The sequence below is a fragment of the Diabrotica virgifera genome, chromosome 6 (genome assembly GCF_917563875.1).
Source record: "Diabrotica virgifera virgifera chromosome 6, PGI_DIABVI_V3a".
In the NCBI taxonomy this organism is placed as follows: domain Eukaryota; kingdom Metazoa; phylum Arthropoda; class Insecta; order Coleoptera; family Chrysomelidae; genus Diabrotica; species Diabrotica virgifera.
In genome coordinates this window covers 36,744,516-36,768,185 of record NC_065448.1, presented here as the reverse complement: position 1 = coordinate 36,768,185, position 23,670 = coordinate 36,744,516, and the positions used below count along the sequence as shown (strand labels likewise).

Sequence of the window (23,670 nt, the reverse complement as noted above, 5' to 3'; positions counted from 1 at the left end):
CATTAAACACACAGTTTTTATAAATATTTGACGATTGAAAGTCATCACTTTTATAATTTTTAAAACATTCATTGTCATTAATGTCACTGAATGTATTTTTTCGTAGCAACGAAGGGCATCTGACGTAATATACTTAACGACGGGAGATTATCAAAAATTATCGATTTAATTCAGATTTCTGTAGCTTTCTATTGGTCAGAATCTCCTATGAATGAAATAATCAGTTTAATTTTTATTTCTGTAGCTTTCTATTGGTCAGAATCTCCTATGAATGAATAATCAGTTTAATTTTTATTTCTGTAGCTTTCTATTAGTCAGAATCTCCTGTGAATGAAATAACCACTGTTAATCAATATTACGAACTAAATTTTTTGAGTGCATGTTACCGTTCTCCCTTATTTACACACGTTTGGTGCTGTTCTCCTAATACTTAAAAAACTATATTAGATTATAATCGTTTAATTGTTCTTTTTTTCATTTAAGGATTGCTTTTTTCGTAGTAGTACCTACCTAAATTTTATGTCTTCAGGGATACGAGCTACTCCAGTGCATTTTACAAGGTAAAATTGAAGGAAAATGGGCCCCAGGACGAAGAAGAAGCACCGAAGAAGCAACACAACTATTCCGTATAGCAACCAACAAAGTCATCATGCTCATACTCACTCAAGTGAGTTGCAAAAGAATCATTCATAGACCCAGAGCCTGTCATGAACTTTCTCCAAGAAGCTGCCGTTAATTATTTGCTATGGTCACCCCGTTCCGAACATGTTGGAATATGATAGGAAGGAGATTGTTCACTTTGCACCACCCTCCACAGGCTCTGGCACAGTTAATCCATGAAGTTAAAGTTGTTTGGAACGAGGTGCCACCAGCAGGCATCGATCATCTCATTTTGGCAATGCCTAGACGTGTACAGGAGTGTATTCAGCTATAGGGTCGCCAAACACATTATTAATATTTTTTGATTACATGTTAATAAAAATACTTGCCAACATTATAGATAAAAAATTAAGTTCAAAAAATTATTTTTTTGTCGGTGTAACACTTCTAATGTCACGGAGTAGGTATATTTAAATTTTTTTATAACTAATGTTTTGATTCCGGTACTGTGGTGTTTGCCTAACCTTCCATACTTAAGATCAAGTGAATTAAGCAAACAAAACGGTAAATACATTGTAATATATGCTATTTGGTGATAAATCAGATTACATAAAAGTGAGATTGGTTCATTCCTAGGTCATGTTATCAACAACAACTCGATTAAACTAAACTAACAGTCAGTGCGTAACAACATTCAATAAAAATGTATAAAAACTGTTCTAAGTTTTGTTTTGGTGGTGGTGCGAACTATTTAAATTTTTTTCGGACCAATCTTCGACGACCCTATCACAGTGAAAATGTTTTTGGATTCAAAAGGAAAACTAAAACATGTTATGAAGGTAATTCTTATACTTTGCATGTTGATTTGTTGATGTATTTTATCCATGCATTAACCATCGCGTATGTACGTAGATATAATTGGTTCACTGTTCACTCAAAATACAAAATATGTATACGTCATCAAACAGCTGTTTATTTTTAACTTATGTCATACAACTGCCTAATCATCATCATCATCATCGTAAAAGAGAGATAGGAAATTTTATGAGATAAGAGTTTACTTCTGTTAAGGTGCGTTCTGAGGAGTCAATGTCAAGTTTAGTTGATCAATTTTAGTTGATCAACAAAAGTTGAACGAAAACTCTAATGAGAACCTGTCTTTCATTAGAATTGATTAACGCTCGGTGTCATAATCAGTTAAAGTTTACTTTAAATTTTAAGTTGGTACCTTTATATGGGTATTTAAATGTCAACTTTAAAGTGAACTTTAGTTAATGTTCATTTAATCCGGGCTTAACTTTTTACTTGATCAAGAAAAAGTTGAATCAGCCAAACTTTTATCGTTCAAGTGATCAAGCAAGGAATAGTGTTTAACCCAGCCTGAGAGACTTGCACACCCTTGAGAATGACATTCGAGAGATTCATTGGTGCGAGGAAGATTAACCCATGTAAGCACTCCAGGCTATGCTCCAGAATATTCACTTCCACCCGATAACACTCTGATGCGCTATAGGGGCTCTCTATATCATCAGCAAAGTGCTTATCATATGAGGGTCCTGGGTACAAGGACTCCCACACGAATTCCTACCCCGAACAATGTAGGCCAGCGTGAGGCGCTCTATTCCCACTATCTCTAGTGACTTACCATCGATCTGTATTAGATGCGCGGCCCCTCTCTACGAGTTTTCAAGATAAAGCTTGCCTTGAAATGTGGGAACTGGACAATCACAATCAACATTTTTTTGACTCAGAAAGCTGCTGTGCATGGTACACATGCATTTGTGTTATTTCAGCGTTTTTACCTTCTGACTATGGGAGATGAAAGGAGAATATTCATCATTCTTCTTCTTCTAAGATCAGGCGAGACTCGTTAGTCTCTGGCACTTGGTCATAAGGCCTTTGTAGCATACCCTGTTTTTTCCTCAAACTTTAATAAGTTGTGTCCTTCTCAACGAAGGCCAACAGTTTTCTTATTGATAGTTTTAGGTTCTCTTCTGGTTCAAATCACAGTTGACCAGTTAATTTTTGCCTTACATCACTTAACACACTGCAATAGCAAAGTATGTGCATGGCAGCCTCTTCTTCCATTTCGCACTTTCTGCACTATGGTTCAGTCACCTTACCTAGTTTGTATAGGTGATTTATTAAACGGCAATGTCCAATCACCATTTCAGTGACCACTTTGATCTTTTGTTTATTGAGGTTCATCAAACTGTTCGAGAGTTTTTTATCAATATTCTTGATTATTTTTTTAGTCTGGATTTGCCTTGATGATTTTTTTATCAGCCATTTCTGAATCTCGTTTTTCGTAACATCTTTAGTTATGCCACAGAAAGGTTCTGACATATCTGCTCGTTCGTTCCCAGGCACCCGTTCATGACCCGGTACCCATATTAAAGACACTTTATTGTCTTTTGCTAGGTTGTTGAGGAGATCTTTGCAGTATCTCACCAGTTTTGATTTGGTGAGTGGGTACTTTACAGCCAGAATAGCCGATTGGCTATCTGTGTAAATGTTGATTCACTTAAATTTAAGGTCTTCATCAATGATTTCATCGATACAGGCCATCAAAGCAAAAATTTCCGCCTGGATCACAGTTGTATGATGACCTAGGCTGTAAGATTTATTATAGTTACATGTTTGTCCAAAGACTCCTGATCCAGTAACCATGGGCAGTTTTAGATCCATCAGTGAACCATATTAAGTCCCCATTAATATTTGGGACTTTTTATTCTCTAGATTCTAGATGGTATAATGTTGTGTTGACCTTCACATTACAGTAGTACAGTGAAGATTAGTTCTGGTGTCATCATATCTGAGTTCATCATAAAGATCATAAAGATATATTCCTCAAGTATAATCCCATCAGTGTTAATCCCAGTAGTGGTAGTGGTTATTCAATACATAATTAGGCCTCCAAGTATTGTTGCTTTGAGTCTCAGTATGGCCACAGTATAAAGAGGGACAGTAGAACCACTCTCCGAAAAATTGGAAGTAAAGTCTTTAGTCGCGCATGGCGTTCAGTCGCTTTTGCCCAACTCTCGCATTGCTAGTCGCATAGAAACGTACGGGTTTTAACAGGGAAAACCAGCATCCACCACTGGTGAATTACCAATTGCGTTCTGCCGGTATTACTTCTTGAGATCAAAGTGCCGACATGGAAGAGGTTTTACTGTCCCTCTTTATACTGTGGTATGGTCGTAAAGGCTACCGCCGAAATATATAATTGCAGCAGAGGAAGACCTGTGATAGCCTCTAACGAAGCTGTTCCTGTACTATTCAAGACTCCTGTTATATTTAGAAGCGCTTGTATTTGTATTGTGGTGAGAGTGGTCAAGATTGCAAAGCCGCCATTCTCCAGCAGAGTACTGAACAATAAGTGACTGTCGGTCGTATCACTGATGTGTATAACCAATAGATTACCTTTGGTTTCAATCCTCAGGTTTTACCTACAACTCGTCTGCAGTTCCAGAAGAGTCGCTTAACTCTATTGGTTATATTGTTAATATGAGTATTTCAATTTTGAGCTTCGAATCTAGGGTTATCCCTAGATACCTAACCTCATTGGTTATTTCCAGTACCTCTTCAAATAATTTCAGCTCACTCAGTCCAGTAAGCTTCCTCTCATTTGTAAAGGCTACCAGTTTAGTTTTAGAAGGGTTCACGGAGAGGTTCTCTTTCAGACACCAGTTGTAACTGTTTCTTTTTAGAATTGATTAGCTTTTTAGTTGATCTAGAAAAATTTTAACCTGCCAAACCTTTATCGTTCAAGTGATCAAACAAGGAATACTGTTTAACCCAGCCTGAGAGACTTGCACACTCCTTGAGAATGACATTCGGAGATTCTTTGGGGCGAGGAAGATTAACTCATGTAGGCACTCCAAACTCCAGACTATCTACTTCCCCCCGATAACACTCTGATGCGCTATAGGGGCTCTCTATCATTAGCAGAGTGCTTACCATGTGAGAGTCCTGGGTACAAGGACTTTCACACGAAATCCTACCCCGAACAATGCAGGCCAGCGTAAGGCACTCTATTCTTGCTATCTCTATAAATAGTGACTTATCATCGATCTGTATTGCTTGCTCGGGCTACAAAGAGTCCTCACTCTTTGCTACGTTCATTTCGGAACAATAATTAATTCGAGTTGTTTTTAACTTTTGTTGATCAACTAAAATTGGTCAACCAAATTTGATTCGTGAGAACGCCCCTTAAAAAAAGTGAAAATCAAAAAAATGTATTGATTGGTAATAATTAATACGGAATTTGTTGAAGTCATAAAACAAACGAACAATAACAACACGACAAAAATTAAAACAAACGACACCACTACGGCCAACATACCAACACCAGGAGGAATCAGGCAGGGAGACAGCCTCAGTACATTTCTATTCAATACTGTAATTCTAAATTCTACAGTATAGTGTGCTATGCGGATGATGCAGCCCTGATTGCAGAGGACGAGGATGACCTACAAAGACAACTTTATCGATTCTATCAAGCATGTCGACGACTCAACATAAACATATCTACGCAGAAAACAAAATGCATTACCAATGCGAAAGACCCAATTAGATGCAAGCTCGTGGTAGAGGGGAAACCCATAGAACAGCTAAACCAGTTCAAATATCTAGGTGTAGTGTTATCAAGTTATCATGACCCAGCCAGAGACCTAAGAGGACAAATTAACAATGCCGCTGTCTTGTCCGGATGTTTAAGAGATGTGGTCTGGAATAACCCATATATGAGAATGGACAGCAAAGTTAGAATTTATAAAACTTGCATCAGACCTGTTATGACATATGGTATTGAATTAAGAGAAGACACCAATAAAATCAAAAGCATGCTACGAACAGCCGAAATGAAGACACTAAGAGCAATAGCAGGGAAGACAAGAAGAGATAGAATACGAAACAACATCATCAGGGAACAATATGGCGTGCAAAATGTAGTCAGATGGAGAGGCAAAGACGAAGAGAATGGTTCAGTCATGTAAAAAGAATGGACGAGCACAGACTACCAAGAATTGCTCTAGAAGCCACCAAAAAGATGGAGAGATAGCTGGCAGTCTACCTCTCAAGAGATACTTCAACGTCGGAATTAACAGATCGACAGATCTACAACAAGTATAAGAAGTAGAAGAATTTATAAATTTCTGTTTAGTCCACAGTTGGATGTAGGTTTCTTTTAAATGTTCTGAGCTGTTTGTAACTAGTTTTTTCTCACTCCTATTTTGTCCTTACTTCTTTTGTCATGCCTGAGTCGTGATTGCAAAATCTCCTTCATCAATCCATTAAAATTATTTCTTGCCACATGGCCAGTCCAGATCCACTTTAGGTTGAAGATCGAATTATATCGGTATATTGAGTTGGTTGGTATACCTCCTCCTCATTCCTTGAGCCTTTGTCAGGGCGTGGTGGACACTCTAAATATTGTTAGTTTGCTGTCTCCATCTCCTCAAAAAGACAAACAAGAAAGTAATATTTTAGATTTAACGTTTATAATTTTTGAAGAGTTATGTGTGTGGCTGGCCTCCACACCATGTAAAACTTTAGAGCCAAGAAACCACAATGGGCGATCATGCCCTCAATGGGCTGTCAGTGGTCATAGGTGATGATGCTGTCTCCATTGGCTACGATCCTGTACCAGATGGACGACTTCATGTAGAGATTTTTCTACCAGAGTCTTAATTTGGTCTGCCCATCATGTTGGAGATCTTCCTCTTGGTCTTCAGCCTTCTACCTATCCTTCTACCTTTCTTTCTACTACCAATAGTTCCGTACTCCCCTTTCTTCTCACTATGTCTTCTTCTTAAAGTGCCTATCCGTTCCGGATGTTAGCGATCATCATGGCTATCTTGACTTTGTTTACCGCAGCGCGGAACAGTTCAGTGGTAGTTGTGTTATACCACTTTCGTAAATTTTGAAGCTAGGAAATGCGTCTTCTTCCCGGTCCTCTTTTACCATTTACCTTCCCTTGGAGAATCAGTTGGAGAAGGCCGTAACGTTCTTGGTTTCTCATTACATGTCCTAGATATTCTAATTTTTTTGTTTTGATGGTTATGAGAGTTTCACACTCTTTCCCCATTCTACGCAGGACTTCCACATTAGTAATTCGGTCAACCCAGGATATACGTAAGATGCGCCTATAACACCACATTTCGAAAGCTTCGAGGCGATTCATAGATGCAACAGTTAGTGTCCACGCTTCCATTCCGTAGAGCAGAACTGTGAATATGTAGCATTTCAACAGACGATATTTTGTTTTTAATGATATGTCTCGACTGTTGAAAATGGATCTCATTCTCCGCTTTAGCTTTTATTATTCGCTGTTTAATTTCTGTTAAGTGGTCCCATTGGCTATTTAAATTCGTACCCAGATATGTATATTCCTCAACTCTTTCGATATTCTGTTGGTTGATTGTAAGTTGAGCGTTTAGTATTGGTTTTTACTAATTGTCATAAATTTGGTCTTCTTTACGTTAAGAGCTAGTCCGTATCTGTTGCTGACTTCTGTTATACGATTTGTTAATATCTGCAAATCATTCAGATTATCGGCAAAACCTATGGTGTCATCTGCATATCTAATGTTATTCAACTATTCACCATTTATTAATACTCCTTTCGCACAACCGTCTAAAGCTTCCTTAAATACCCATTCAGAGTAAATATTGAATAGTAGTGGAGATAAAATACAGCCCTGTCGTACTCCTCGTTCTACTGCAATTTTATCAGTTAACTGGTCTTCTATTTTGATTTTGGCCGTTTGATTGTAATAAATGTTTCTTGCTATGTGGTAGAAGTAATTTTGTGGCTCTTAGAAATCCATACATCACTGGATATTATGTTAATTGTAACTTATTAGTTCCAGAGGAGGTGAATGATATCAGATTGAAGCAGAGCAATTTTTTCCGATTAGTATCAGCATATAGACAACATGGTCATAAGTATTCAAGAATCAATCCAGTTGCATTAGAAATACCGGAGTAAGTATCCTTTTGACATTTTAAAAATTGTTCTATTTTATTTCGGACCCTGGCCTCCCTCAATAAACCTCTCCATTCATTACGATCTGTAGGCATTCTTGACAATTGATCTGTAGCATGATCGACTATCAAGAAATTTTGAGATTAATTAGATATATTTATAAAATAAACACATATATTATTTAGGTGGAAGAGAAAACATCGAAAGTAGGAAAACTGTATCTGAAGATATCGAATTGCTGGCAGATAGTGCGCAGGGGCTTCAAAGGATGATGGATAATGTTATAGAAATACATTACAAATACGGCCTAAAACTAATTGTAGGAAAACTACAGAAATAATGATCACATAGTAAGAACACCAACATAACCAGTCAAATTACAATAAATGATACACTGATACCTGATATCATAGCTACAGCTACGTGAGCTACGAAATAAAAACTGGTATTGAAAAAGCCAGAAACTCATTTAACAGTGTTAAGAAGATTCTTTGCAACTTAGCTTTAAGTATAGATACGCATAAGAATTTTTAGATGTTACGTCTTTAGTGTCCTCTATATGGAGTAGAAAGCTGGAATCTTACAGAAGATGCAAAACATGGTTTGAGTCATTTGAAAAGTGGCGCTATCGACCTATGTTAAGAGTCACATATATACACCACACAACTAACATAACTATTCTCCAGAGGCTAAGAAAAAACAAAGAAAATATTAACACCGTAAAGGACAGAAAATTAGCTTATAATTATGCGAAATAATAAATACCGACTTCTACAGTTGATTCTACAAGGTAATATTGAGGGCAAGAGGGGCCCTGGGCGCAGATATCCTGGCTGGACAAACTTAGGGAAATGGATGGGTCTAACGTCAATAATTGATCTATTTCGAGCTGCTGTGAATACCTAGAATAAGATGGGTCAATGTGGTCGCCAATATTACTAGAAGATAGACATGCTTAGAAAAAGATCATTACATTACTTTTGTATCTCTATTATTTTGTATTTTCTTTTTGTTTTTGTTATATTTTATTCGCCTTTCTTGGCGTTGACGAAACACTATCGAAATTAACAGAAGATTAATAAAAAGATACCTATTCTTTTGCAGAAAATCCCCAGAAATTGAACTAAAGCGATATGGTCTGAATGAAGATGACATAGTACATTTTAAGGGGATCATAAATTCAAATTTGACGGAAGGGAGCGTTAAAAACGCTTTGGAGTTATTAAATGAGGCATATTGCAAATCAATAGCAGCCGAATATGTATATTTGGAGGTGAGTATCTAAACTAGTTTTTAATTATGTTTAATTTTGTATTTATTTTATTCTATTAAAGCTTATTTTATTCCTAATAAGAAGTTTGGAAGCTTTCCATTTTATTTTGGCTAGATTTTTTAATAGGACGAAGAAGAAATTGAATGGCTGAATGAACATCTCGAAAAACTTCCACAATTAAAACTAGAAGCTAACGAAAAAGTAACAATTGCCCGTGAGTTACTCAAATCACAAAATTTTGACCATTTTTTGGCAAAAAAGTTCGCTAGCCTTAAACGATATGGTGGTGAAGGAGCTGAAAGTATTATGGTATTTTTTTCTGAACTATTTAGACTTGCAGCCAAAGGTACGTCTTTTAATTAAAAAAAATGATTTAAGTTTTAATGTGTTATATTTTTAGACAGTATTGAACAAATAGTGTTAGGAATGAACCATAGAGGGAGGTTAAATTTACTGACAGGTTTACTAAATTTTCCTCCTGTCGAATTATTCACCAAATTAAAAGGTAACCCCGATTTTCCTGCACATTACCAAGCAACTGGGGATGTCATAAGTCATTGTGGTAAGAATTATTTTATAAAAATACTTTAACAACTTTTTTTTCGCTGAAATGTTTGTTTGCCTAACAGTTTTACCTTTTTTGTTCAACATTACAGACACTTCCATATTAACAATAATATGAAAATATTTAGATTTTTGAAACATATTTTTAGTTAACAAAGTACTCAACGCCAATTCGCTCCGTGCGTGACTATGGTGGGATATACGAAACTATGCCAGCGCCCGTAGCGGCGAAATATGACAACTTTGGCGAATAGTGATTGAATACTAATTTTTTTCAATAGATATTTCGCTTACCTTATTATTGCTGTTTTGATTTTCAACGAAAACTTTTCGTTTATAAATTTGCAAAAGTGTGTGTGTTATTGCGTTGCCGCTCCTGCAATACTTAGAGCAGATGTATCGATGGATTCTTATGTAGTTTTGCCTTCTGAATCCAAATCTGAAAACGGCATTTCGATATATCTAACCGTCTTCGAGATAATCGACCTCAAAGTCTAAAATGTGACGTCACAATTCGGTTATCTCCTACCGACACACTAAAGGTCAGCTCAAATGGTTGATTAGGAAGTAGGCTACTTTTTTCTAAATCTCGATTTGCCAAGCATAGGTTATTTACATTCGAGTTTGACACTTCGTGAATGTCAAACTAAATTTTAAATTAAATATTAATAAAACATCAATGACATTTGATAGTGAATTTAATTATTATATAAAATAAATAAGATGTTCAAAAATACAATTTGAGTATAAATATTTTAAAAGCAGTAATTTATTAACAGTTTTAAAAAGGTTTATACCAGTATAAATACGGCCTCCCCTTTATGATAAATGGACTGTTCCATTTGCTATAAAATTAAAATATGTCGCTAAACTCCACGGTTATTAGACTTTATTACGGTTGTCTTGTCCGACGGTGGTGGGGAGACTTATATTTTTGACTTTACGTCACAAGAGTTTACATTCCCATATTTTTAAATTATTTTCGATCATTGAATGTGTGTTATTGTGTATATATATGTATTATTTGTGTTATTATGAAATAATAAGACAAATAGTACACATTTTATCTTATACCGGGTGGCGAATCGTAAAAAGGGCCATAGGAAACTCAATGTAAAGTTCTGAATTCTTGAATTCCTGCTTTCCTAATTATTCTACATCAAAAGTCATGAGAGAATACTTGTAGAGAATTAAAATCTGTATTAAAATCAAAAGATAAAATTGTTCTACGATTTAAATGCATTCCAAAATTTTGAAAAATATGATACATTTGCCACAATAGGTATGCGTGTAAAAGTAAGGCCACACGTTATTATTTAACTGACAGTGCTCACACCATTGACTGAATAAAAAAATCTTCATTATTAATCCTTTCTCCGCAACTGAGGGTATCTTATCAACTGTATTGTTTTTAAACAATAGATGATAAAATAAAAATATTGACAGTTCAAAAATGTGAACATTATTGCATTGTGTGTGGCCTAAGTTTGGGCTGAAAACTAAAATGTATTACATTTTTACAAAATTTTGGAATATGTTTAATTACGTAGACCAATTTTAACAGTTATTTCCAATACAGATTTCAATCCTCTTCAAATAGTTTCTAATGTCTTTTGATGTAAAATAATTATTAGGGAAGCTGGAATTCAACAGTTCAGAATTTTACATTGAGTTAATGCAAAACTTTGACGCATGTCAAAATTCTCAATGTGTTTTAATTGTATTAATTTTTTTCGAATCCTGAGAAAACTAATAAATATTTTTGAAAAATTTAAACTCAGAATGAAAGACTACATTATTACCGAGGGCTAAAAGTCCCTGAAAACTTCTATAATGTTTATTTTAATAAGTTACAGGGCTGAAAATAAAAGAGAAGTGTGATATTTAATTTCAAATATTTCATTCAATAGAATCTGCTTGTTTATTCTAAGGGGCTTTTCGCCCTCGGTAATAATGTAATCTTACATCCTGCGTTTAAATTTTTCTAAAATACTTGGTTTTCTCAGGATTCGAAAAAAATCATATTACGATTCAAATGACAGTAAACTCTCGTGATGTAATCTCACCCTTAATGTTCATTGGTTAGTCGATTTAGGCAACCGTAGTAATGTCTTAAGAACCGTGGCTAAACTCGACACAACTGGCTAGTGATTGTAGAAGGTATTTTTTTTGTTTTTTGAGAATTTTGCCGAAATTGGCAAAATTACTAATTATTTAGTAATAATTATTAACTATTTAGAAATTATTTTTTGTCGAATTGGCAAAATTATTGACTAAAATCACTAGCCAGTATTGTGTCTGTGTACATCCTTCTAATGGAAAAAAATATTTGAAGATTTTTCTCAAATTATGGATACCAAGAACATTTTCATTTATAACTTTTTTATTTTTAATTTGACAAATAAAAGTTATTCTTCATAAAAAGCTCTTCATGTTCTAAGATTTATGATGCAACCATCATACATAGTGTGTCCCAAAAGTAGGGGAACGGTCGAATATTTCGAGAACTAAACATCGGATGGAAAAACTGAAAAATATGTGTTCAATAATTTTCAAAAATCTATCCAATGACACCAACCACCAACTCCCACTACACCCCCTGGAGGTACGGTGGGGGGTAACTTTAAAATCTTAAATGGAAACCCCTAGTTTTTCTTGCAGATTTGGATTCGTTACGTAAAAGTAAGCAACTTTTATTAAAGACATTTTTTCGAACTGTGGACAGATGGCGCTATAATTGGGAAAAACGATTTATCCTGATACCATAGGTAAATTATAGAAACGGTCTAATATCTCGAGAAATACACTTCCAAATAAGAAACCAAAAAACAGGTTTTTAATATTTTTTGAAAACCTATCGATAAACACTAAACATGACCCTCCAACCCACCCCCTGGAGGTGGGGTGGGGGTAACTTTAAAATCTTAAATAACAACTCCCACTTTTTATTGCAGATTCGAATTCGTCATGAAAAATTAAGTAACATTTATTCGAAACATTTTTTAAAAATGCTGATAGATGGCGCTAATAAATCGTATTTTTCCAATTAAAGCGCCATCTATCAACAATTCTAAAAAATGTTTCGAATAAATGTTGCTTAGTTTTTCATGACAATTCGGAATCTGTAATAAAAAGTGGGGGTTGCTATTTAATATTTTAAAGTTACCTCCCACCCCACCTCCAGGGGTGGGTTGGAGGGTCATGTTTAGTGTTATTCGATAGGTTTTCGAAAAGTATTAAAAAAATTTGTTTGGTTTCTCATTTGGAAGTGTATTTCTCGAGATATTAGACCGATTCTATAATTTACCCATAGTATCAGGATAAATCAAAAGTTGCTTACTTTTGCGTAACGAATCCAAATCTGCAAGAAAATCTAGGGGTTTCCTTTCGAGATTTTAAAGTTACCCCCACCCCACCTCCAGGGGGTGTAGTGGAGGTTGGTGTTTGGTGTCATTGGATAGATTTTTGAAAATGATTGAACATGTATTTTTCAGTTTTTCGATCCGATGTTTAGTTCGCGAAATATTCGACCGTTCCACTACTTTTGGGACACCTTGTATAAAATTTTATTAATTTTATAAGTACGAGGTATATAAAAAATATGAATTTCGATCAAGAGTAAACTACCTTTATAGTTCATAACATTTAAATTAGAATGATATAATTGCACATTAAAACATAATTATTAATTCTAAACTACTTTTCATAATAGACATTTTCCATATTATGAATTAAAATACGTAAATATACAAAGTTTTCGTTATGACAATGCTCGCATTTTCAGCTTGTTATTATTTATATTTATTTTTTCATACTGACTTACTTTCCTTCCCCGATCTGGTGGTATATTCCTATCGTCATCTACTTCCATTTTTTGTTACACACACACACACCACAAAATTAATAGTTCAATGGACCCAGCTAATGTTAAAATCTGGTACTAATAATTCACACTGCATAATTGCTTTCGATGCACACTTAATTAATGTTAACACCGACAACTAAACTATAACAAAAAAGTGAAGAACAACTGAACAGAGAAAAGTGAACAGAGAACTTCCAAATATTCGCTTTTTAAGACATTAACGTCAAATATGTCATATGTATATCATATGTTTAACGTCAAATTGTGCTTTTGAACAATTCCTGAACAATTGAATTGTTTGCAAGATGGTTGGTAACTCGCTCTTGAAAATCGCTTGCAATAATTATTATGTACCTATTGATGTAGACAGAGGTCATTTTGGACATTTACTATAAATTCAACGACTTTCTTGTTATTTTTAAGTATATACAGTCCGTCTAATTTACTTACCGTTGTACGTCATTATCTACGCCAGAGATCTAAGTTGACATAGTTGCCAAAGTATAAAAAAATCCTGAATACATATTAAATCAAATAGATCACATAATTATTGTAAACGTGGATTATACAACAAGAGAACAATAGAGAACAAGAATTAAGTTATAATCTTTTAAGATATGCAGTGCAAGCGATTCTGCACTGCATTGTTAATAATTAAAAAACGGCTCCGAACTCTTGGCAGAAGCCGGTAGGTTTCTTTGTATATGTCTACAATAACAAATAAAAAAGTTGTCAGACCTCGATTATTCCAAGTCATGATAAAATTAGGTGAAATTTATATTTTTATAGTAGAGGATCTTTTTATAGTAAAGTAAATAATAAAAACAGTAAATATAATAAAACAGATACTTATAATAAAGAATATAAACAGATATGAAGTGTCAACACCGCAACTGTCAAATAAATGTTACCAATTTATTCTAAAATGTCACCTTCGTTCGATTACAGTTACAGTGTGTTCCGAGCAAATGTGCTTCATAAAAACGCTTTATAATCCATTTATACAAATTAAATGAAACATCTCTCTTCTTCTTCTTCTTAACTCAGGCGAGGCTCGTTAGTCTCTGGCACTTGGTCATAAGATCTTTGTACCAAACACTGTTCTTCTCCTTAAACTTTAATAAGTCCTGTGGCCTCAACGAAGGCCAACAGTTTTCTTATTGGTAGTTTTAGGATCTCTTCTGGTTCAAACCTCATTTGACCAGTGAAGTCCTGCCTTACATCACCTAGCTCACTGCCATGGCATAGTATGTGTATGGCAGTTTGTTCTTCCATTTCGCACTTTCTGCACCATGGTTCATTCACCTTACCTAGTTTGTATAGGTGATTTCTTAAACGGCAATGTCCAGTCACCATTTCAGTGACCGCTTTGATCTTTCGTTGATCAAACCGATCATCAAACTGTTCGAGAGTTTTTTTATCAATATTCTTGATTATTTGTTTAGTCTGAATTTGCCCCTGAATGGCTCTCCATTTCTTTTGATTGAAACATATTATTGTGTATTTCTTTAGGTTATCGTTAATATAAATCTTCAAATATTATTTCTACGCCTATATAATAAAATATATCTAGTGGCTGTAATTCCAGTGTACTCGGCAAAGTGATTCTAAAAAAGAACACACCTACCTTCTCAATATTTCGTGTTGGTATCATGTGACGTCACAGGCTATGACGCGGATGACGTGCAACGGTTAGTAAATTAGACGAAGTATATACTGATTTACATTTAATTTAATTTTTTAGATTTCACTTTATATTGATTTGTTAATTGGCATAAAATTTAGATTTTGTATAATGGTTGTGTCGGGTATACCTACCTGTTATCTTCACACTCTATTTGTCAAAGTCTTAGCAATGTGTGTTTTTATAATTATTTTGCACATAAACAATCTTTCTAATTAGGTACGCATTTTGATATCTTTTTGATTATGCATTTTTGTTGTTGTTGTGTTATTTTTGTTGATTTTTTTTCACCTGTTATTGAAATTATTGATATTTGCTATAACATTTCATTACAATACTAAAATACAGGGCGTTCCATTTAAGAATAATCGGGAAATATTTATTCCAAATTTCGACCAAAACTTTATACCAACATTAAATATTTCGCTATGCCAGAGTATACACTCAACCAAACTTATTGAAATCTGCAGCTTTTGGAAGCTATAGGTGTAAGTATTTTAGTTGAACCGATAAGAAGAAGAGTTGCCGTGCCCAAGGACTATATAGCAGAAGAAAGTTACGGGATCCCGAGTTAACCAGGCAGCACAAGACTGATCACGTAGTGATCACGTGGTGTCTTCAACACCAAGACTGGAACATTGGAAATCGGAAAAGTGTGCTATTTTCAAACGAAAGTAGGATATTTATGTAAAATCGGATGATTAACGAATTCGTGTACCTACTTTGAGGACGAGGAAGACAAGAAACAATGAAAACTGCCACATATGTTCACAAATATAAAAGAGGAAGGGCCATGTTCTGGGGACGAATTAGGATCGGTGCAAAAAATCCTTTAATTTTCATTCAACCAACATTAATAGCTCGCAGGTATGTTGATTTGGTACTACAGTCGAACCCGCTTATTAGAATACCGGTTAAAGAAATATCCCGGTTTAAGGAATATAAATTTGAGGACCCGAAACGTTTATACTACTAACCAATGATCGATTATTAGAATATCCCGACTATAGTAATACTTTTGCTTGGCACGCAGTCTATTCCAATAAGCGGGTTTGACTGTATAACCTGTAGTTAGGCTCCGGAGAGATGCAATGCAAGAAAATTTAATTTAGCTTTAATTCGCTTAAAATAATAAAAAAATATCAGATGATTCCTTTATAAGTTTGGTTGAGTGTACATTAAATATCATTTTCGCCCCCTTTGTGATTCAGTGGTAAGAGGGCCTACTTTTGGATCCAAAGGTTGCGAGTTGCAATCTCACCTGGGTAGGAAATTTTTCGTTTATTAAAAATTAATAAATGAAAATAGTTTCTATACTTGTGGGATTGCTACTCACCGGAGGAACCACAGACGTTCGGATCCAATTAGCGTCTCTTTGTAAAGACAATGAACTCGATCTTACTAAGTAACAAGACATTTACTCAACACGCACACTACACATTACACTATCTTATTCACAAATCACTATACCATGCCAATGGCCATTAATTATCGAGGCATTAAGCTAATTAAAAAAAATTTCGTTTGAAAATACATAGGTTTTTTCGGATTTCTTTCATAAAACTGCTGTTCATTTCAATGAAGATAGGTACTTAGTTAGATATAAATATTTTTATCGCCAACCGTCACTAAAGTCATTCATTATTGTACTCATTTGTCTTCATTTGCGGCAGTAAAGTAGCACTTTATTGTACTGAAAGAAGAATTTTACTTTACCTGCCGCGATTATTAGGTAATCAAATTACCGAGATATTTATTAAAAATATTGTACAAAATTTGCGATATTATCAATTAAATTTATGTCAAAAAGTGAAATTCTGTAGTATTTTATAATTAAGTATATTCATTTAAAAAATATTATCCGCAGAAAAAATATTTTTACATATTCGAAAAGCTGGTATTTTACTTTATCGATTTATCAAATAAATATTCAATATTGACAACTATCGATTAAAAATCGAAAGCGGCCATCTTGAGAAAGTTATCTGTCATCACTGTCATGAAATTATTATTAAATACGTCTAAAATTTAAAAAGTTCTTGAATTGTAAATTGCAAGTAAGTGTTAAAACCAATATCAAATTATGTTGGCAATAAAATTTTGTATGCGCCACGTCAGTAAAGGCTCTTTATCGAACTCGTCTGTTACTCGCCTCGCTCGCTAAGCTCGCTCTTCTCGTGAGATCAGACTCGTTCTATAAAGAGTCACTTTACTGACTTAATACATAAATAACTACACCCATACCTCGTTGTACGGCAGCTCTGTATACGGCATTTCGCTATAACGGCCCTGTTCAATTACGGCACGGTTTCGATTTACGGCCTAAAATGTTTCTCTATAACGGCCACATGTTCCACTTGTTTATGCATAATTTGAAAAAAAATGAGATGAGGCCGCATATAAGGAATATCTTAACATTTTAAAGGGAATTATAGAAAAAGGTGGTTAAAAACCTGAACAAGTGTTTAACGTAGACAAAACAGGACTTTGTTGGAAGCAAATGCCTGATCGCACGTACATCTGAAAAACCGAAAAATCTGCGCCTGGTTATAAATGGTCTAAAGAACGATTAACTTTGCTACTTGGTGCAAATGCCACTGGTGATTTTAAGCTAAAACCACTTCTAATTTGTCCAAAAATCCAAGGCCTATTACAGGACTAAATAAAAATCATTTACCCTTTATATGGAGATACAACAAGAAAGCTGGAGTTTGTAGATTATTTTTGGTTTTTGGAATCTATTATTATTTTATATACCAGTGTATGTGCTTTTGTTGTATGCATTTTTGATTTAAATTAAATAAACAGATAAAATGCATTTTTAACGACAAACCATGTAACATATTTAACAAATTTTGAACCGATCCCATTAAATTTTTATTAGTGATGAGCGAGACTGGTCTTGGTCTTGGTCTTGCAGCAAGACCAAGACCAAGACCAAGACCGCCTTTTGATTTGCAAGACCAAGACCAAGACCAGGTATTCAAAACCAAGACCAAGACCAAGACCGAACCTTGCAAGACTACGCAAGACCAAGACCAACCTGCAAGACTCTTGAACTTTTTTGCGAAATTGGTTTTTTATTATTTAACTTTATTTTTTTAGTTCAATAATATATACTGACATTGTCATAAACCTTAAACAATATCGAATTTTTAAAATACATAATATGTTGGTTATATTTTTAAGTCGTTTTGATTAAGTCAAACGGTTTGCATTTTCTCAACCTTCAAAGTGTGCAGAAGGCAAGTTTTCAAACGGCGACAGTTCAAGGACAATTGCAATTACTTGTAAGACGAAAAAATGTAATTATAGATAGGGTAATCCATTTAAAAAAAATGCCATTAAAAACGGTTTTTATGTACCAGTAGTTTTCGCTTTTTTTTTTCTAATAAAAATACTAATTATTTTCGCATAATCGAGGAAAAATATAGGTCGTTAAATTTAAAATTAATACCAAAAAATATCATAATAGATTTTGAAAAGGGATTCACAATGCTGTGAAAGCATTGTGGCTTGAATAAAAAATAACTGGTTGTCGATTATAATGTGTCAATCTTGGTATCGCAAAATCCAAAGCTTAGGTTCAGTTTCTGAATATAATGATAAAAATTCCGATACTGGGAAATTTTTAAAATTATTTTTTGGATTAATTTTTTACAATCAACGAAAGTTGGAAGTTGAATTATTTGTGAAAATTCCGGATGACAAACGCGTTAAGAATTTTACTGATTTCATAGTTGAAAACTATTTGGAAGAATCTAGGTTTCCCCAGAAAGGGCCAGTACTACAAATAGCATGCGAATCATTTCATTGTGTTTTAAATTCTAGTTTTTACTACCCACATCCGAATATTTTCAACTTTTTAAATGTCATAATGGATATTCAATCTAAAAATATGTGAAAATAAAAAGTGCGAATAACTCGTGCTACGAGAGCAATGTAGTTTAATAGTTATTTATGATATAAGTGTTAAAAGTACACGTTTAATATATCTACAAAAACTTTTACTTGAACTTGACTGACATTCCAATTTTATATTTTTTTGACATTACATCAAAATTGCATATACGGTCAATATCTATGAACTGCAGTGCCTTAAAATTTTTTTAAAGCACTAGTGCCTTAAAGTAGCATTTTTAACGCTCGTATGGAGTGCTAAAATTTGCATTTTTAACACGGTTGTAGAAAAATAAAATTAAAGAATTGCAAGATAACAAATTACATAATTAAGCGTTTGTTACTCCCCATTAGGGTTAGTTATTATGTTATATATAGTATTAGGTATAAATAGGTATGGTAAATATATCATATGCTATTGAATGTATAAAAAGCAGGTTGTGTCTCAATTCAACTTAAAATTGAAATTTGAAAATAAACCTTTATATTTGAAACATACTTTTTAATGAAATATAAATAAAATTTAATGTTAAAATTGGTATCCGTTTGAAACTACATTCTACATTCTTTTTAAAATTTTAAAGCAAAAAATATAATTTCATTCTTCACATCTTTATTTATTTTAATGTACATTTTATTCGAAATTGTTTGGTTCAAATTATTACTACCAAAAAAGCAAGACCAGCAAGACTCTTGTAGCAAGACCAAGACCAAGAACAAGACCGGCTAGTGCAAGACTAAGACCAAGACCAAGACTGTCTTTTCGCTGCAAGACCAAGCTTTCAAGAACAAGACCAAGACTAAGACCAAGACTAGCCTGGTCTTGGTCTTGTTCTTGTTTTGCTCATCACTAATTTTTATGAATTTGTATTAGAATAATTGATTCGTTATACGGCATTTCGCTTTGCGACCATGTTTCGTGGAACGTATCTAGGCCGTAAAACGAGGTATGGGTGTATTAAATTAGTAGAAAATAGGACCCCTCATGTTTTAGTTTCTTCCACTGATCTTACTTACGACGACAAATCTGTCCACGTTACTATGCTTTATAATCCTTCCCACTTGGAAGCTGCTAATCCAGTTTCAATGGGTAAAACTCGAGCCAAACAGATGATGTCAAAAGATGGAGATTATGGAAATAGAAGATGGTCCGACAAAATTTTAAATGTGCAGGTAAAGAAAGTGTACAGATACAGTCTAACAAGTAAACTAAGAGACTCATTAACATTCAGTTCAGCGGGATGCTATTCTTAGAGGTGTGAAATTATATACACAAGGGATCAGTTCATAAAACAGGCAGATCCCTTGTTTATGGAATTTCACACCTTGAACAATAATACGTCGCTCAGCTGAATATTAATGAGTCTTTTAGGCCTCTTTTTTCACTATACAGGGTGTTTGGTAAAGAATGGGCTATAGCTTAACCTTAGATGCCTGAGGTTAAAATAGGTCGATTTAAGCTATCTTTCCTTAGTACAAAAGTTGATAATAACCGAAATACAGGGTGTCAAAGTTAAACTTTTATTTTATTTATTTTTGAATATTTCCTGACAGGCATGGGACAACAACACGAAATTTGGTAAGTGATGCTGGTACTGTACACCCTACTAAATTATGTTAAACAAACGTTTCTGGCTACTACCAGAGGCATACGACGGGGGAACGTGAATAGTTGACAGTTGACCCTTCCCAAATTCTACGCCACTGGAGGAATTGCTATTTTAGTGCAATTTTTTGATTTTCCAATACTTTCTATGTAATTATTACTATTCATTCGTAACGATAAAGCCATTAGTTCTTGAGATATTTGAAGCTAAAAACGAAGGAGCATAATATACATTAATCAAAATAAGTGTGCCTTTTCATTTTTAACTTCAAACATCTCGAAAACTAATGACTTTATCGTTGCGAATGAAGAGTATATTATTTGAATATAAAGTATTGGAGAATCTAAAAATTATGCTAAAATAGCATCTTCCGCAGTGGCGTAGAATTTGGGAAAGGTCAACCATTCACTTTTCCCTCTCGTACGCCTCTGGTAGTAGCCAAAAACGATTATTTAACATAATTTATTAGGGTGTACACTTTCTGCCAAATAAGACACGGATATGTCAAATTATTTTAAAGTATTCTTTTTTGTTAATAATTAATTCTTTATTTAAAACTTTAATAACTATGTGTGCCCAGTGTACAAGAATTCATCTGTACTTATTAGATATCTTTTAAAACACCCTTTAATTATCTACGTTAATTTCTTTCAATTATTTAAATGTTATCATAAACAAATATCTTTCGTTACATAAATATTATTGACCTAGATTGTGAGGAGTAGTTATACATACAGTCACGGTCGGTGTTTACTATAAACACCTTTCAGGGTCGCCGCTGACTCGGCACTTTCAAATATACTTATACAATCAAAACATAGTAAGGGAATCCACATTCCACATTCGTCATTATACTTTCTTAGACGTAAGATTATTCATATTCAAATAGTATCATCTCCACTCCGCGAGACGACGTCGCGTAGCTTGCTACCAGCTTATACTCATGCAAGTATAATAAAACAACTTAAGCAGTGATACGACTATTAATCATTCCACCCCTCGGATAAGGGTTAACCACCCTTACCGGGAGAAGATGGTCCTAGTAACCCTGGACTATTATACCGGTACTATAAAACTGTTTGACATATCCTTATGATACTTGGCAGAAAGTGTAGGTACTGTACACCCTACTAAATTATGTTAAATAATCGTTTCTGGTTAATACCAGAGGCGTACGACGCGGGAAAGTGAATGGTTGACCCTTCTCAAATTCTACGCCAATGATGAAACTGTTATTTTAGCATAATTTTTAGATTCTCGAAAACTTTCTATGCAAATAATATACTCTTCATTAAACTCATTAGTTTTATATAAACTCATAAACTCATATAAACTCATTAGTTTTCGAGATATTTTAAGTTAAAAATGAAAAGGCACACTTATTTTCGATTAATTTATTATGCACCTTCGTTTTTAGCTTCAAATATCTCGAAAACTAATGGCTTTATCGTTACGAATGAAGAGTATACATAGATAGTATTGAAGAATCAAAATATTGCACTAAAATAGAAATTCCGCCAGTGGCGTAGAATTTGGAAATGGTCAACCATTCATGTTCCCCCGTCGTATGCCTCTGGGAGTAGCCAGAAACGTTTGTTTAACATAATTTAGTAGGGTGTACAATACCAGCACCACTTACCAAATTTCGTGTTGCTGTCCCATACCTATCAGGAAATATTCAAAAATAAATAAAATAAACGAGTAACTTTGACACCCTGTATTTCGGTTATTATTAACTTTTGTACTAAGGTAAGTTAGCTTAAATCGATCTATTTTAACCTCAGGAATCTAAGGTTAAGCTATGGCCCATTATTTACCAAACACCCTGTATATACTTATTGTTAAGTCAATAAACACTAATTAAGCTGGGATCCAACGGAACGTGGCGTGGCACGCCAATAGACATAGAAAATATGTAATAGAAAAAGATGAAAAACTAAAGACAGAAATCAACGCTACATAAAATAGCGTTATTTCCCTGTAAAGTGATTTACGATCCTTGGGCTAAGACCGAACCATCTATTTATGGACGGCGTGAATCGACGCGAAGTCTTTCATCGTTTGTCGGTAAATTAACACGGTTCAGAGGAAGTCAGAAGCTGATACAGATTCTTCTAATTCGGCTATGAACTGGTAAGGTCAGTGTCATGGAAATTTTACTATGGACTAACTATGGTCTAAGGACATTGTGTTGTAATTTTTATCACTGTATGAATTAACCAACTTACTAAAATTTCTATCGCCTGGTGGTGTACCCTCGGTACTCGAGGGGACAAGCTCCATCGGAATGGTCCGACCGAATTTATCAAAAATATTTTATTAATTTCACAGTAACGTGGGTACTAACCGTGCTCTCTTTTCATTTCACTATTATATATTTTCTATTTCTCTTTGTTTGTCGACATAAACTGGTGAAGAGTGCCATGCCACACTCCATCGGATCCCGGATTTATATTTCTTTAAAAATTCTTTTGTGATGATGTTTGATATAAATATTATTATCCAGATTTAGCCATACGGCTCACACTCCCTCTAAGGGGAAAATTGACTCATCCCAGATACCTACGGTATCAAAATGATTGAGCTCTGGTGGGACTCTTTCCGTGTTATCGAGCCCTAGGTGACTTGGAATGCAGGTGTATCTCCCAAAAATTTTCGTACACATCTGGCCGTTGCGAGTAGTACTGCTTTCTGCATGGTCTTGTATAGCTGTTCATTTAGACCCAGCCTTTTTATGCTTTCGGGGAGGTTCTTCGGAATGACACCAGTAGTAGATATAATAATAGGTATCGTCTGGGTACTTTGCATTCTCCATTGTCTTCGTATTTGAATTTCCAGATCTCTGTACTTAGCGATCTTTTCAGTAAATTTACTTCGTAGATTATTGTTGTTAGGTATCGCCACATCAATAAGTGTTGTTTGTCTTGTTAATTTATTAACTATTACGAGATCTGGTCTATTATGTGCAACTGTTTGGTCTGTGAGCACAGTGCGGTCCCAGTATAGCTTGTAGTTGCCATCCTCAAGCATACTCTCAGGGACGTATTGATAATATGGGAGATGGTCCGTTTGGAGAAGTCCCAGCTTGATAGCTATCTCTTGTTGAAGGATTTTTCCCACTGCGTCATGCCGTTCCTTGTATTCAGTTGCAGCAAATGCCTGGCAGCCCCCTGTAATATGTTGGATGGTT

General features: G+C 34.5%; 1 protein-coding gene across 2 annotated transcripts in view; it reads left to right on the top strand.

The window, feature by feature from the left end:
* Positions 1 to 1,196: 1,196 nt before the first annotated feature.
* The window catches only part of LOC114335167 (probable 2-oxoglutarate dehydrogenase E1 component DHKTD1 homolog, mitochondrial), a 138,039-nt gene continuing 115,565 nt past the window's right edge, over positions 1,197 to 23,670 (top strand). The window contains exons 1-6 of one of the 2 annotated variants that reach the window (XM_050652662.1): positions 1,197 to 1,439; positions 7,466 to 7,586; positions 8,692 to 8,860; positions 8,987 to 9,206; positions 9,261 to 9,422; positions 19,868 to 20,046. In XM_050652662.1, the coding sequence (XP_050508619.1) occupies positions 1,304 to 1,439; positions 7,466 to 7,586; positions 8,692 to 8,860; positions 8,987 to 9,206; positions 9,261 to 9,422; positions 19,868 to 20,046 (987 nt within the window). In that variant the 5' untranslated portion in view covers positions 1,197 to 1,303. Of the gene's footprint in view, positions 1,440 to 7,465; positions 7,587 to 8,691; positions 8,861 to 8,974; positions 9,207 to 9,260; positions 9,423 to 19,867; positions 20,047 to 23,670 lie in introns of those variants that run through there. The other variant, XM_050652664.1, reaches the window with a different exon arrangement.